This window comes from Pogona vitticeps, chromosome 7 (assembly GCF_051106095.1).
Source record: "Pogona vitticeps strain Pit_001003342236 chromosome 7, PviZW2.1, whole genome shotgun sequence".
Lineage (NCBI taxonomy): Eukaryota > Metazoa > Chordata > Lepidosauria > Squamata > Agamidae > Pogona > Pogona vitticeps.
This window is the reverse complement of record NC_135789.1, coordinates 2,131,402-2,147,407: the sequence shown is the minus strand read 5'-3', so window position 1 is coordinate 2,147,407 and position 16,006 is coordinate 2,131,402. Positions and strand designations below refer to the sequence as shown.

General features: G+C 50.2%; 1 protein-coding gene across 4 annotated transcripts in view; it reads left to right on the top strand.

Moving 5' to 3' along the window:
- Positions 1-484: 484 nt before the first annotated feature.
- The window catches only part of MTOR (mechanistic target of rapamycin kinase), a 71,136-nt gene continuing 55,614 nt past the window's right edge, over positions 485-16,006 (top strand). For 2 of the 4 annotated variants that reach the window (XM_072977524.2, XM_072977523.2), the window contains exons 1-17: positions 485-613; positions 1,687-1,855; positions 2,334-2,442; positions 3,399-3,631; positions 4,294-4,494; positions 5,339-5,473; positions 6,200-6,475; positions 7,757-7,865; positions 8,525-8,711; positions 9,142-9,270; positions 10,813-11,057; positions 11,497-11,712; positions 12,562-12,767; positions 13,808-13,930; positions 14,280-14,369; positions 14,515-14,607; positions 15,629-15,763. In XM_072977524.2, the coding sequence (XP_072833625.1) occupies positions 1,736-1,855; positions 2,334-2,442; positions 3,399-3,631; positions 4,294-4,494; positions 5,339-5,473; positions 6,200-6,475; positions 7,757-7,865; positions 8,525-8,711; positions 9,142-9,270; positions 10,813-11,057; positions 11,497-11,712; positions 12,562-12,767; positions 13,808-13,930; positions 14,280-14,369; positions 14,515-14,607; positions 15,629-15,763 (2,607 nt within the window). In that variant the 5' untranslated portion in view covers positions 485-613; positions 1,687-1,735. Of the gene's footprint in view, positions 614-1,686; positions 1,856-2,333; positions 2,443-3,398; positions 3,632-4,293; positions 4,495-5,338; positions 5,474-6,199; positions 6,476-7,756; positions 7,866-8,524; positions 8,712-9,138; positions 9,271-10,812; positions 11,058-11,496; positions 11,713-12,561; positions 12,768-13,807; positions 13,931-14,279; positions 14,370-14,514; positions 14,608-15,628; positions 15,764-16,006 lie in introns of all 4 variants that reach the window. The other 2 variants (XM_020782170.3, XM_020782169.3) reach the window with 1 other exon arrangement.

The following is a 16,006-nucleotide window of genomic DNA, read 5'->3' as shown; positions in this document are numbered from 1 at the left end:
CATGATCAGCCACGATGTGCGCGCCTACTCTTGGAATTACGGTAAGGAAATCTCAAGACGATGGAAATGATTCCACAGCGACGCCTAGTTGGGAAGCCTAGGACCGTGTGCGCATGCGTATTCTGAACTCCGGTGCCGACCAGGGCGGAAGCCTCTGCGGCGTTCCACGAGCGACTTCCCATTTGCTTTCCCCTTATTGGTGCGGAGAGAGCGTCAGTCTCCCGCGTCCCCTTCTTGGATTGGCTGGGTTCTTTCTTCCACCGTGTCTCGTGCGGCTCCCCCTTAGAGAGGTGAACAGAGGAAAAAAGGGAGGGGGGGGAGAAGGCCCTTGGATGGCAGAGGGGCGGGAACAAGCGGTGGCCCCTCCTTTTCTCTCCTCCTATTGGTCCGCAGCTTGCCCATTCCGGCCTTCTCGGAGGCCGATTGGCTGATTTTGCCGGTTAGGGACGGGTATCGACAGCCGCTGAGGAGCGTGTGTGGGGGGGGGGGAGAAGGAGAAAACGGGCCTCGGCGGAGAGAAGGCGCCTTGGAGGCTGAGGCGGCGGCGGCGGCGGCGGCGGCTCCTCCTCCTCTGAGGGGGAAGAAGGATGGAAGGGGCCGGCCGGTCTCCGAGGTAGGCCCCTCCGTCCTTTACACTGGGGGAGGGGATTCCCGCCCTTTTCGCCCCTCCCCATAATAGATTCCCTTTTTTTTGGTGGTGGTTGTTTTTTTTACCTCAGGATTTGAGCCTCTTTTCCTTCCTCCGACGTCGCCAAGATCGGGGTCGGGATCCAGACCCGGGGGGGGGGTGTAGGTCATCATCCTCATCTAGATTATCCCGTCCAGCCCCTGCCAAGGAGGGCCGGGGGGGGGAGGGGAGGGGAGGAGGGGAGGGGAGGGGAGGGGAGGGGGGGGAACCGAACTCCCCAGACCTTTCATATAAACCTATATGAATATTTTGTGTGTGTACAGATGGGAAAATGAGAAGGTAATCTTACCTGTGAGCATATAGGGTCATACATACAGTAGTTTCTATGGACGGAAAAGAGCAGATACGGATTAAATGGTTTTCAATGCATTCCTATGGGAAATGCAGATTTGACTTGAGAACATTTTGACTTGAGAACCACCTTCCAATACGGATTAAGTTCTTAAGTAGAGACCCCACTGTATATGTATGTATGTGTTTGTAAACGTGTGTGTGTGTGTGTGTGTGTGTGTGTGTATACTATACCTATAAAACCTATCCAAATGTCTAGATGCATGCACACAGACACCAAATGCCTACATTTACAGACCGGGGTGCAAAGAGGGGTCTTGACCGTCCGTTGGGCAGGTGGGGAGCCTCCTGGGGCTCTTCTTCCTGACGACCCTGCAGGCTTTTGCCGCCGACTCTGAATGAAAGCAGCAGCGGATGCTAAATATTCATTGAATTCATTTTAACCCAAGTCGTGCCTGCAACCCTTTTTGTTAGAATCATTTACACGGCCGGCCGTCTTTCTGTAGACTGTGTCTAGATGGGCGGCATATAAATGCAATAAATAAATATGTAGAAGGCAGCTCTCGCCAGGGCACCTCGCGTGAGAATTCCCTGCCTTTCGGTTCATTGCCTAGATTTGAGAGGCGACACTTTGGCGGAGAATCCTGAGGTCGGGGAAGCAGGAGTCCTTTACGTACTGACACGGGGGAAAATGTATTGTGTTGCAGTTTTTTGTGAAGCCTCCTTCTGTCATCGGTGATCTGACGTGCCGCCACCATGTCGGGAACAGCCATCATCCTTCAGCAGTTTGCCACCGGCCTCAAAAGCCGGAATGAAGAAACCAGGGCGAAAGCAGCTAGAGACTTACAGCATTATGTCACGATGGAGCTCCGCGAGGTGGGTTGGGAGCTGGGAATGCATAGCTGTGAATTTCTGCCACCTCCTGAAAAAGAGGCTGGGGATTGAACCTAGGCCTTTTCTGCATTAGAAATGCTCCGTGTATCTTTTAATTCCTCCCCGGCTTTTTTTTTGGGGGGGGGGGAAGGGCTTCAACTCTTTCCCAGCACCTTGTCACCTCCAACAAAGAGGTGAGAAAGAAAAATAAGGCCTGCTGGGTTTGCCTTCTTTTATTGATTTTTGTGGCATAGTCCCTAAGGGTCTGGAAGCAGCACAAAGGAAATGTTAGCCCTCCAGGTACCTTGTGCAGCTGCTGGCCACGCTCCGAGCTGGCAGTAATTCCTAGGAACTGAAGATCAAAACATTTGTGGAGGGGCAAAGTTTCCCTGCGTTTACTGTCAAGGACCCAGACTTTTGAACATCCAGGAGCAGTTTTTAATGTCTTTTTAATGTCTTTTCTCCCATTTCTTTCATCCAGATGAGCCAGGAGGAGTCCACCCGTTTTTACGATCAGCTGAATCATCACATCTTTGAGCTGGTTTCTAGTTCGGATGCAAACGAGAGGAAAGGAGGCATTTTAGCCATAGGTGAGCAGGTGGATGTTGACACTGATGCTGCTTTTTTCTTTTAGGTTAATGCTGCAGCTTTCTTATGAAGATGATCCTTTTAATTCTTGAAAGCTGCCTTGGGTTCTTTTTCAGGACAAAGGCACGTTAAAAACATTTAATATAAATCAGTATACATAAAACTATTTACAGTCTCCTTAGAAATCTTCATAATTTTTTTTTCTCTTGAAGTTGGGAGTTGCGCAGGAGCCTGATAACATCTGGAAAGTTCTAGGTCGTTTGTTTGTACGATGCAGTATTACTGAAGTGTGTCTTCCCTTTCTGTTTATGACACCTGGAGACAAAATTCTAAGTGATATGAAATTCTCCGGCTAGGATTTCTCCATCTCCTTTTATTGGTGGGGTTGTAACTGGGCTCCGGCTCTCTTGTGTCTGTAGCAGTGATGGGGAATATAGCCCTCCTGATATCATAGTACAATATTTCCCATCTGCCTAGTCCACATAATGGATATGAGTGAGGGTGACAGTTCTGGAAGTTGCAGCATGAACGAACATGGAGAATTAAGCTTCTCGCCCATGCAGTAGAAGGCTGCTATATTGAAGGAGCAGGAAGTGTTTGTTCTGGAGCAGTGATTCCCAATGTTGGATCCCTAATATTCTTGGACTACAACTCCCAGAAATCCTGGCTGGGTTGGGAACCACTGGTCTAGATGTTTTTGGATTTCAGTTGCCGTTAGCTGTTTCTGTCATGGTCAGGATTGAAGAATTGTCAGAGTGCATACTGAGATCATATCTCTGGTATGGAAGGCAGTACTTTTCTATTTATCTAAACAATGTATGCTTTTTAAAGAAGGCAGTTGCCTATTTTTGTGTGTACAGTATCAGAAACGCTATTAGAAGTTCACGTGAAAGGCCAGATGGCTAGAATCCTGGTTGTCCTCTGATAGAGAACATCTCTGGTGCCTTTTCTTTTCCAGCAAGCCTCATTGGCGTCGAGGGGGGCAACGCCACCCGCATCGGCCGCTTCGCCAACTACTTGAGGAATCTCCTTCCCTCCAATGACCCGGTTGTCATGGAGATGGCTTCCAAAGCCATCGGGCGTCTTGCCATGGCTGGGGACACTTTCACGGCTGAATATGTGGAATTTGAAGTCAAGCGGGCTCTGGAGTGGCTTGGAGCTGACAGGAATGAAGGCCGGAGGCATGCAGCGGTAAGAGCTCACCCTTTTGGGCAGCTGTTGTGTGAGCTGGGGACAGGAGCTGTGAGAAGTTTTGTGATGGGAATTGAAGGATGGGTCATTTTTTTCCCTTCTCAAGCACATTATAGAAAAATAATAATCTTAGAACGGCAGAACTGGAAGGGACCCTATGGATCTTTGAGTCCAGGCCCTGTTAGGGGGGCCCAGTGGAAGAATCGAGTTCCCAGCCTCCGGCACCGTAGCTGGGTGCCTAAACCACTGAGTTATCCAGTAGTTCATCCTGTAGTGCCTCTAAACAATGCAGTTTTAATGTCATTTGTACCAGTGCCTGTTCCTGAACCACAACTGTGGACCAGTGACTTTAAGTGGGTCAATATTTGGGAAATCCAGCTTTTAAGTCCCAGGCGAGCTGTGAAAACTGACCGGATGACCTTTCTGTGAGGCCAGCCTGCTGCACCGGGTGGTTGGGTCAAATGGGAAGGAAGAAGAAAAGTGAGACAGGAAAAGAAGAAATAAAGCACAGATTGATTTAACCTGTTAAGAGCTCTTAGTGGCATCTAGGCGTCAAGAAGCAGGTTGTGGAATGTGAAGCCTTGATGGATTGAGCAGCAGCGACCGAATTCTCATTCTCTCTTCTCAGCCTCCTCAGCGTCACTCTTTTCTCTCCCTTCCAGGTCCTGGTCCTGAGAGAGCTGGCAATCAGCGTCCCCACCTTCTTTTTCCAGCAAGTCCAGCCGTTTTTTGACAGCATCTTTGTGGCTGTGTGGGATCCCAAGCAGGCCATCCGCGAGGGAGCGGTCTCCGCCCTGCGCGCCTGCCTGGTCCTCACCACCCAGCGGGAGTCCAAAGAGATGCAGAAGCCACAGTGGTACCGAGTAAGGAGAGGCGGGCTTTGGTTCTGTTTCAGAAGTGGCACGTCCCTTCTGTGTCGTGGCATTCTTAACTCCCCCTAGAAATGTGAGGTGGAGCCATTTAGGACCTGAAAGTGTTGCCCACTAGAGCACGTGGCTTTCAGGGATTATGTCCCTTTGAAAGCATATGCCCTTCTGTTTTAGTGGCTGAGTCCTGTGTATATTTATTTCCTCCCAGGTAAGTAAAGTAATTGAGTGCTGCTCTAGTATTCACATGAATCTTTTTTCCTAGTTGTCCAGTGTTTTAGTTGGCTTTTGTTGAAAGTGGCAGAGTAAGAGGTCTGAGAGGTGGCCGGGTGGAGTTGGGAATTCTGGATTTGTTTGTTTTGAATTGTCGAAGGTACCTTCAGAAGCATGCCCAGTGGCAAAAAAGGGGAGTTTTTTGCCCATAGTATCTGGAGGGCCAGATGTTGCCCAGCTGTGTTCTAGAGCTTTAAGTATTCCTGCTTTAGCTACCGAGGTGTGGCAAAGCTTGCTTGGATTTCCATCCTTATGTCATTGACCTTGAAATGTGCGCTCCATCCAAACATTAGATCAAGCAGTTTAAGGCTGTTTAATGATGTTTTGGTACCAGGGTTGGTTTTCTTGAAACTACTGTTTCATCAAAATGTTATGCTGCTGGCTTAAAAGCTGCAGAGACAGGAAGTTTGTTTATGTTTACTCAAGCTAGAGAAGCCCATCCTGTTAATTTCATGTGGTGTCTATTTGTGTGCAGTAAATGAAGTTGTCGTGGCAAGAATAAGGTAGGCGGGTTTTGAGCACGGAGGTGGCTCTGCAACTGGTTTCCTAAGAAGTCATGTCCTTTCAGCAAACCTACGAGGAAGCTGAGAAGGGTTTTGATGAGACCTTGGCCAAGGAAAAGGGGATGAACCGTGACGACCGGATCCATGGCGCCTTGCTGATCCTTAATGAGCTGGTGCGCATCAGTAGCATGGAGGGAGAGGTGAGTCGTCAAGGCCGGTGGAAGCAAAGCTCCAGCACAGACTTGGCCCCAGAGGCCCTTTTCTCCCCAAAGGTGACAGTGTGATATATTGAGAATAAATATATTCGGGTTGATGGGGAACTTTGGCCCTCTTTAGCATTCTGGGTAACAGCTCCTGTGATTCTTTAACACTGGATAGAGTTTGCAGAAATAGACTCGGAAGCTTCTGGAGGGCAAAAAACAGCCAACCTTTAACTAAATGGTGCTCTTGACGCACAAATTACAGGAGGTATTCTGAGTCTTGTGAGTTCAGAAAATGAAGACTATGGCATTTGGGAGAATCGGAGCATTGCTGGTTTCTTACAGGCCACGTGGAACATTTTTGTCAGCCCTTGTTAGCATTCGATCTCGAGGGGGTCAGCTGACTGTTAAACAACTATTTCCAAATTAGTTAAAATAGGAGATAGAAGAACTCCCCCCACAGTGTTCCGAGGAGGGAAGAGGTATTTCCCCCCCCCCCATGCTGAAAGGATGTGTTACCCAACAAATACTCCATAATTTTTTATGCTTGGTGGACGCAGAGGCATTGAAGGTTGGTTACGGGAGGTAGGAGCTCTGGCATCTCCTTGCTCAGTCTTGAGGGCTGTGGAGCTAGATGGTGAACTCTTGGGGTGTCCGGCAAGGCGTGTCCCTCTTGTCCTAAGAAAGTCTTTTCCTGGTGCCAATGACCCCTTGCTCTCCCTCCAGCGCCTTCGGGAAGAAATGGAGGAGATCACCCAGCAGCAGATGGTGCATGACAAATACTGCAAAGATCTGCTGGGCTTTGGGACCAAACCTCGCCACATCACCCCCTTTTCCAGCTTCCAGTCCATCCAGCCCCAGCAGTCGAATGCCCTGGCTGGGCTGCTAGGGTTTAGCCCTCTCTCGGGGATCATGGGTTTCGGTGCATCGCCCATCCCGGCCAAGTCCACCTTGGTAGAGAGCCGGTGCTGCAGGGAGCTGATGGAAGAGAAATTTGATCAGGTGAGCCCAAGCCCCTCCCATCTCTGTTTATTTTCCCCCCAAACAACAACAAACATGCACACCTAGAAAAACATAAGAGGTAGTAACAGAATGTTGCATTTCATCATGTTAGACCATTATGTGAGCTTGAGTATACAGTGGTGCCTCGCTTAACGAGTGCACCGTTTAACGAAAAATCCGTATAGCGATCCCTTTTTGGGGATCGCTATACGGATCAGCCCCAATCGCCGCACTCGCTTTGCGACGATTGGGGCATCTGGCGGCCATTTTGGAGCCGCCGAACAGCTGATCGGCGGCTCCAAAATGGCCGCGGATGGCCCGAAATGCCCCCCCGCAGCGTTTTCGCGACCTCCGTAAGCAAGGGGAGGGCGCGAAAACGCTGATAGGGGCCATTTCGGGTCATCCGGCGGCCATTTTGGAGCCGCCGATCAGCTGATCGGCGGCTCCAAAATGGCCGCCGGACGCGAAAACATCGCTGGAGGGGTAAGTTTGCACACTTATTGGAACGCATTAAACTAAGTTTAATGCGTTCCAATAGGTTTTCCTTACCCGCACAGTGATGTTTTCGTATAGCGAAGGTTAATCCGGAACGGATTAACCTCGCTATACGGGGCACCACTGTATATATATGGCAATTGAACTTAGGATACAGCTGCTTGTCTATGTTTGTTTCCATTTTATTTAATGGTCAGCTATGTAAGCTTAATCAGTAACTTCTGGAACATGCTGTGATTAGTCACGGTGTAGGTAGATAAATTTTGGCTTGTTCTGATGTGCAGACTTGCACCTGTTAACAATCCATGATTTGTTCAGGGGTTTGAGCCTCTGTTGGCTTATGAATTCTGACTTAAACCAGGGCTTGTTGTGACGTCTGAGTCTCTAATCATGGCCTGATCCTGGCTTGTTCCCCGGTCCCCTCTAAGCTAAGAGGGGAGGGGAAGGAACAAACCAAAAATGGGGGGAAAAAGTGCCACTGGGTGGGGTGGGGGTAGCCTGAAAGCTTTATCTTGCAAAGAAACCACATTTTTCCTTCCAGGACTTCATCTCTGCCCTGAGCCCTCTTTCCTGCTTGGACAGCTCCTATGAACAATTCTATATTTAATGTGCTAAGTCCTGACTCTCCAAAAATGGGTTACAAGATGGCTCTTGTTTGAGGCACATGTTCAAAATAGTTGATTCTGGCTCCCCCCCCCCCCCCGGCGTTCGTCTGCCACCTCATGTGCCATTTATCAGACCTGGCTGGGCTGTGTTAGTTGTTGTGACCCTTTTCTTAATTTTTAGGTGTGCTATTGGGTTCTGAAATGCCGAAGCAGCAAGAACTCACTGATCCAAATGACGGTTCTCAGCTTACTGCCACGGCTGGCTGCCTTCCGCCCTTCGGCCTTCACAGGTAAAAGGTTCTTAAAGAAGATGTTACTGAGCCTGAATTAGGGTGGCAAGATTACAGGGCTAAAGAGCAGAAGCAAATCCATCAGTTAACCCTAGAGGACTCATAGAATAGAGTACACTTCTTTTGAAAACGTGTGTTCGCTAGGAATAGCCGACTTTCGGCCCTCTGAACGTAGTTGCATTCCCTCCCTTTCATCCTTCGTGCTAGCCGGGGCTGATGGGGGTGGTAGTCATCAGGAGGGCCTCAGCTTGCCTTCTCCTCCTCCTGCCCCAAGCCTCTTATTATATAGACAGGTGTCTATACGATGCTGATTATGTCATTTTTGCAGCCCAAAGAATCAGCAGGTTGAGATTCTGTACCAGCTTTCATCTGCTTGATGATAACTGCTGGAATTAGAGTTGTATCTTTGCCGGGGCGCTTCCTCCTTTTATGTCTACCGACTGGTTGTCAAAGAGTACATCTAGGCATATGCAAAGTTCCTTCCCTTTTGTCATGGAGTAACGGGGTGGGTCTCCTTCCACTTGCATTTAGAAACGGGTCTGGAGGCAGATATCCAGTTTTTGAGCTGGTTTTGCCTGTTATCTCTGTCTTTCTGAACGAAGCGAAGCTGAAAAAAAATTGCTTTACCGGTGCTTTTTCCTCCTCCTTGTCTGAACCAGCTGATGGATACCTTCCGGACACAATGAACCATGTCTTGAGCTGTGTCAAAAAGGAAAAGGAGCGGACGGCTGCCTTCCAGGCCCTGGGCTTGCTCTCGGTGGCCGTGCGGACCGAATTCCAGGTTTACTTGCCCAAGGTCCTAGAGATCATCAAGGCCGCCCTTCCACAGAAGGACTTCACCCACAAGTGAGTGAGTCCCGGTAGAGCTGGGGACCAGCAGTGACATGCTGGAAATGGCCTCAGTTTCTCCTTTAGATGTATGTGTTCCTTTAATTGCAAAGGAAGGGTGCTCTTTTCAGGGTGTGGGAGACCCTGTGAAAACTCCGAATAAAATCCTTAAAGCAAGGTACCCCAACTGGAAGGGGCAGTGGGGGGGGGAACCTGCCACGGTCTCCCACAATTTCCCCTTCTGTTTTCAGCTGGGGGTGGGAATCCTCCTTCATCTGAAATGAAGGCAATCATAAATGCTTACGTAATGACTATAAGTAATAAAGGAACCCTCCTGCCTCTTTCCTGGTGGAGGGGAAGACCTTTTTTTGGGGCCTGAAAGTGGAAAAACGAAAGACCGCGAGTCCCTCCTGTTGGCTGAACTGTTGTTCTGCTCCCACTCCAGCAGGAGGCAGAAGTCCATGCAGGTGGATGCCACCGTCTTCACTTGCATCAGCATGTTGGCCCGAGCCATGGGGCCTTCCATCCAGCAAGACATCAAGGAGCTTCTGGAGCCCATGCTGGCCGTGGGGCTGAGGTAAGACCTGCAGCTCCTCCTGCCGGCCACGCGGTGGCGCTTTGGGTTTTTGCATTTTTCCTTTAACAACTCACCCGCCGCCTCTTCCCAGCAGCGAGGAGACCCGGTGCTCGTAGAGGGCTTTTCTGCCCCCCCCCCGAGGTGCCCTCCTTATTCCCAGAATGGCTCACTTTGTGCCCAGTGGGGGTGGAAGCCTCCTGACCTCTACAGGGACCTGTTTATGGTTTGCTTTGAGCGGTGCACCAAAGGGTGGCTCAGGAGGGCAGATCTTGTTGGCGGGCCTTCTAGTGTGTACAGCGTGGGGCAGGAGGACAGGCTGGAGACGGCCCTATCGTTGCCAGTTCATGAGAGGGGGTCTTCTCGCTGTCATGGCCTCTTCTCCATCAGTATCACTGGCATTTTGTGCCTTCTGGTGTGTTTCTGCCCCCCTCCAGTCCTGATCAGACTGGTTACAGCAGCCATGTTGACGGCATATTTCTCAGCCGGCCTTTTATGAACTGAGGACTTCCGCTCTGTTATTTACAATCTGCATGTGTCAGAGTTGCAGGAGAGGTTCCCTGTAAGTGAGCTGAAACTCTGGGGTGGGTTTAGTTGTGTCAGTCTGTCGCACCCGAACTAACAAGGCCTGGGCACATCCTAAGAGTTTAATTTGGCATAGGTTTTTGTCATCTGTCGTCTGTTGGAAACGCCACTGAGGGAGTGGGCTTGCAGCCCCACAAAAGTTTAAGCCAAATAAAGCTTGTCCGTGTCATCAAGGTACCGTAAGGCTCTGTTTTTGCCTCGGAAGGCACGTTTGTTTTTTGCTAAGGTATCAAATTCCTCTGCGGTATTTGAAGAATTTATAAAATTCCATAAATTTCCAAGAAGATCTTTTTGTCTTTTTGCGGCATCTGAAATATTTCCTGTGAGGTGAATGCCCAAGCGAACAAGCAATTAATTTTTATTGCTCTGCCAGAGCTAGCTTGATCATTGAGGGTTCTCCTCTCCCCCATGTCCTCTCCTGGCCTCCTTTATAGGGTTCTAGTCATTAGTAAGGTAACACCCAGGGAAGAGGTTTGAGGCTGAGATGATTTTCTGTCCTTGATCAGTTTAGGCCAGCTGTTTGTAAAGGTTTCATTCAACATTTCATTCTGTTTCCATATGTCTGACGGAGCAGACATGCCCAGGAAAGCTCATGTTAGAATAGAATAGTTAGTCTTTAAGGTGCCGTCTATTTTTGTCTGTTTTGTTTTGTTTCATTCTGTTTCTTTGGATTTTGCCTGATATGCCTGCAACAAGCTAACATGGCTGCCTCTTCATGAATTAATGGTTCTGTGTCTCTGTGAGGAGCGGAAAAACATTTCCCAATTCAGCTCCAAGGTGAAGGGTGTTTGAAGGGTTTGGAAGTGACTGATGCTTTGCGGAATAAAACCTCTGATAAAATGGAGAGCTGCTTTCCTGCTCTGCTTCTGCCTCCGTAAAGCCATACGGGGACCTGACAGCCCATGAAAGGTTTTGTAAAACCAAACCAAACTCAGGGGGGCCTCTCTGTCTTGTTCTCAGCCCTGCTCTGACGGCGGTACTCTACGACTTGAGTCGCCAGATCCCCCAGCTGAAGAAGGAGATCCAGGACGGGCTCCTGAAGATGCTATCCATGGTCCTCATGCACCGGCCTTTGCGCCACCCGGGGATGCCCAAAGGCTTGGCCCACCAGCTGTCGTCCCCCAGCCTCACCAACATCCCCGAGGCCAACGACGTGGGGAGCATCACCTTGGCTCTCCGGACGCTGGGCAGCTTCGAGTTTGAAGGTGCGCTGTTGGGGGAGAGGAGGCGAGCTAGGATCTTAGGACTGAAAGAGGCAAGGGGGGCTGCCAAACATTAGGATGAATCCTCCTTATTTGGGGCCTCTGATGGGCCAGATTCCCTTTCTCAAGCCCTTTTAACATCAGGAGGACATCAGGTATCCCATCCCTACCCCCTTCCCCTCGTTGGGGCTCTGGCCGTTTCAGTCTTGGCCCTTTGGGCCAAGAACAAAACTCCCCCCCCCGCTCCCGAGGAACTGGGGGAGGCCAAAGCGGAGCCAACCCCCAAGGAGGAGGACGCACGCTGTCTGTGGCGCACCCCTACCACAACCCGTAGCCGACTGCGCTCTCGAGCAGCTCTGCGTGTCTGTGGGTGTCTCTCTCCAAGGGAGCAGAACGTCCTCTTCACCGCCTGTTCTCTCCTGTCCCTCACTCCCCCGTTTAGGCCACTCGCTGACTCAGTTTGTCCGGCACTGCGCGGACCACTTCCTCAACAGCGAGCACAAGGAGGTCCGGATGGAGGCGGCGCGGACGTGCTCCCGGCTGCTCACCCCCTCCATCCACCTGATCAGCGGTCACGCCCACGTGGTCAGCCAGACGGCCGTGCAGGTGGTGGCGGATGTCCTCGGCAAACTCCTGGTGGTTGGCATCACAGATCCAGGTGAGTTCAGAGACCGAGAAGATGAAGGGAAGCTTTCCCCAGCCTCCCTGTTTCCTCCCCACCCACCCCTCCCCACCCACCCACCAATGCCATCTCGTGGGTTCTGATTTTAACTGACGGAGTCATCAAGCTATGGGGAACGTGGGGTTCTCCAAGATGGGGTTGGAAGGCAGCTCTCATCAATCCTTGATGATGCAGTCGGTGGAAAAAGATGATTGGAGGTGCATTCTAACAGCTGCGGAGGGGGGGGTCTACATGTTCCACACCCCTCTTCTGATCGTTGGGTAAGCCAACCTTTGGGGTTCCACTATATCGTGGTTCGTTGGAGGAAAGGTATGGGAAAGATATAAATGCAGCCCCAGAGAGCTGTTAGGATTTAAACGTGGTGGATTTTTATAAACTCCCGTCAGCTGCATTGGATTACATCTCCCAGAGTTTTTTTTTGGGGGGGGGGTCGGCTGTCCTGGCTGGGTTTTATGCAGCCCCTAACTGGATAGCTCAGTGGTCCAGGTCTCTGGCTATAGAACGGGAGGTTGGGGGTTCGATTCCCCATGGGGCCTCCTGGGAGAAGAGCCTGGGTAGCCTTGGGCAAACTGCACCATCCCAGGGTTCCCTCCCCCTGACCCACAGAAGAAGGAAGAACCCCTTCTGAGTCCCTTTTAGTGAGGGTTGCCCTAAGTCAGAACTGCATTGACGGCAAACAATTAAACAGCTAGTGGACACCCGATTGCTTACTCTAACGAGGCAGATTATTCGCGAACAAGGTGGTTGCTCCATATAGTCTCTGGGACTCGGGCCTCTCCCGCTGTGTTGCTGCCCTATCCAATGGGACGCCCGCCTTCCTTTCAGACCCTGATATCCGCTACTGCGTGCTGGCTTCCTTGGACGAGCGGTTCGATGCCCACCTGGCCCAGGCGGAGAACCTGCAGGCCCTTTTTGTCGCTCTGAACGACCAGGTGTTTGAGATCCGGGAGCTGGCCATCTGCACGGTGGGCCGGCTGAGCAGCATGAACCCCGCTTTCGTCATGCCCTTCCTGCGCAAGATGCTCATCCAGGTAACAGAGCCGGAGAAGGCGGCTGACGTGGTCGAATGAACGGCCCCCTAAGACCTCTTAGGAAGCCACAGCCTCCCCTCACATCCTTCTGCCTTTTCCTGAGACAGATAAGCCCTGCCATCTTCACTATGTGCTGAGGTTGACCTAGCTTTGGCTCGGGGAGATGGAACCGGTGGCTCACTAGATGTTGTGTGACAGCAGTTCCCATCAAAGTTGGGGGGGGGATGCATAGCAAAGAATGAGGAATCATGAGAACAGTGGTCCCGAAAAGTCCCAGTCTAAGCCGAACAGCTGCGACAATTGGTATTTAGAGATTGGAGCACACCAGGGACAGGATGGCTGGAGTGAGAGGATCCTTTGAGGACAGATGAGGGTCAATTGATTTGGGTACCTCCTTAGTTTTTGTTCTCCGTTTTCCCTCTGTACGTATGTGTCTGTTTACAAAAACGTATAGATGATGATTTCGGGAGGTTGCAAAATGGAGTACAAAACATATTGTCCTGAAAATGCAGATAAACAGAAAGCGGTTGTTCCATCACGCATGAAAGAGGTGGTGGATTGGACTTGTTCTGCAGCGATCCCAGCGGTGGAGGCCGATTGCAGAAGGGAAGGGGTTACGAATTGGACAGAGAGGGCGGGGAAAGTAGATCCCATACAGAAGGGATGAGGCTTTGCAGTAGGCTCCTCCAGTGCCCTTCGGATCCACCCTTTGCCGCCTTAAGGTTTGGAGAGGGGCTTTTCCCTGCCCACTCTGCTTGCTTCTGCCTCCCACAAGGCCAAAGTTCAGCGCAGCAAAGACACCTCTGAGGAGGAGATGGGGGAAGACGGGTCGCTCTGCATGCCATTCTGCAGAGATAAGGAAGGGGCGGGGGAAAATAAGCGGAGAAGATCTTTTTGCTCCTGGAGAGAAAGGGGTGGCCGGTGAGGGTGGTCCCTGGTCAGCTTTGTTGCCGTTTTCCTTGTGGGGGGGGTAAAAGCCTCACAAGCCTTTTGCATTTTGCACCCTGTCCCCCTAAATGGTGTTTGCTTTGGGTTTTCAGATCTTGACCGAGCTGGAGCACAGCGGGGTGGGCAGGATCAAAGAGCAGAGTGCCAGGATGCTGGGCCACTTGGTCTCCAACGCCCCGCGGCTGATTCGGCCCTACATGGAGCCCATCCTGAAGGTAAGCGCCTGAAGTTAATTCAGGAAAAGAAGGAAAGAAAAATCCTTCCAAAATCTATAGGAAGGACAATCTTTGCAGGATGGCCTACACAAGGCTTCCACATCGTGGGAGGAGTGGAAAAGTTTGCCTATTTTGTGATTTTATAACTGGTCTTCGTAAAGGCTTCACCCATTTGGAGACCTTCGTTTCACTTAATTTTATTATTTAGCCAGTGCCTCTTGAGGGTGGGGGGGACGGTGATTCTGCAGGTACCGTCAAATATAAGATGCAAATGGATGGATAGGAAAGTATCTCTCCAGCCAGCTATTTAAAAACAACACCTCCTCTTATTTTGTATATCATTTTGCAGGCATTGATTGTGAAACTTAAAGACCCAGACCCTGATCCTAATCCAGGGGTCATCAATAATGTCCTGGCTACTATAGGCGAGCTGGCCCAGGTAAGCCTGCATCGATTTATATATACAGTATATATATTTGGAAACAAGGTCAAGAATGTTTGCCTGATGGGTGTCACTGTTGGTGTGGCCGTATCCACCGTTAATCTTTTCTGCTTCTCTTACTTTCTCCTCCCCACTTTGACAGGTGAGCGGGCTTGAGATGAGGAAGTGGGTGGATGAGCTTTTCATCATCATCATGGACATGCTCCAGGACTCTTCCTTGCTGGCTAAGCGGCAGGTGAGTGTGGCCGGCTGACCTGTGGACCAGTTTTTATTTTGGGGGAGCTGGCCACGAGTGGGCTGTCCCAACCCCCCCAATGTGAAAACTACCACTCCTGAAGGCTTCCTGAAGTAGAAATATTCCCTTTTTTGTGCTAGAAAAGAAGACAAACAAAACCCTGGCAGCCGATGGGGTTTTGGAGGCCACAGAAATAAATACCTGTGGCGCTCAGAGTTTGCCCATCTCTAATCTATGCAAAGAAGGGTATTTTATCTTTCCTGTTACTGAATCCTTTAAACTGGAGTGGCTGAATGTTTTCTGTGCAACGAGGGCACTTTGTGCTGAGCTTCTCCTTGCTTGTCTTTCTTGTCTGTCTCCTTTTGAAGGCAGGCAAAAAAGAAGCATTTTTATCCTGCTGTGTTTTTGAGACCCAGGGCTCTAAAATGGATGCTGTTGCTTTACTTCTTTCTGGCTTTCGAAGTTTATGAAGTTTCGTGTTCACCTTTTAGGGGGGGAGGAGTCACCCATTTTGGTGGAAGTCTGTATTTAACAGTGATACGGTAATGCACATGCTTCCTCTCTGTGAAGACTGTGTTGGCCAAGCAGATGTTTGCGGTTGCTGATGGTGAAGAACAATGTGATTTGAAGTCCAGCAGCATTCGGAGAAGGCCAGAGTTTTGCCGTTCCTGATCTAGGAGAAGAGCTGCCTGGGGCCACCAATGACTAATTTTAAATTGCCGAATTAAGGAATTTAGGAAGTTGTGCGATTGCTGTGAGACCGGTTCTTGCTCCATCTGCCTCAGTATTTATGATTTTAACTGGTTTCCCCAAGGTTTCCAGGATTCCTTCTTAGCCATGCTGGAAATCTGCAGTGTTTGCTTCATGTCTTTCACCCAAGGGCGAACCAGGCCCCCACCATCCTTTAGCTTCTGTGATCAGATAGAATTGTGTGTGTGTGTGTTGAGCATGGTGTGGTGAAACCCTAGAGAATAATCCTCCTTGTTTTTTTTTTCTTCCTTATATGATGAATCCATTTCAGGTGGCGCTCTGGACGCTGGGTCAGCTGGTGGCCAGCACTGGCTACGTAGTTGAGCCTTATCGGAAATACCCGACTCTCCTGGAGGTCTTGCTGAATTTTCTGAAGACAGAGCAGAACCAGGGCACCCGAAGAGAGGTATGGAGTGGAATTGTTTTCCTCCTGTACTGTGTACTGGAGACGTGTACATGGAGGATAAGGGAAAATGACCCACGAGGAGATGTGCTTAGAGCAGGCCAAATAAATAAATTGAAATGTGAAGGGCTTGCAGTTGATATAGTAGCTGGTGTTGGGTGTGCAAGATCACAGGGCTTTTCCTGCCTGATGCCCAGCAGCTTCTCTCCTCCCAATAAATTCTTGACTTTGATCAGCCAGTGTTTG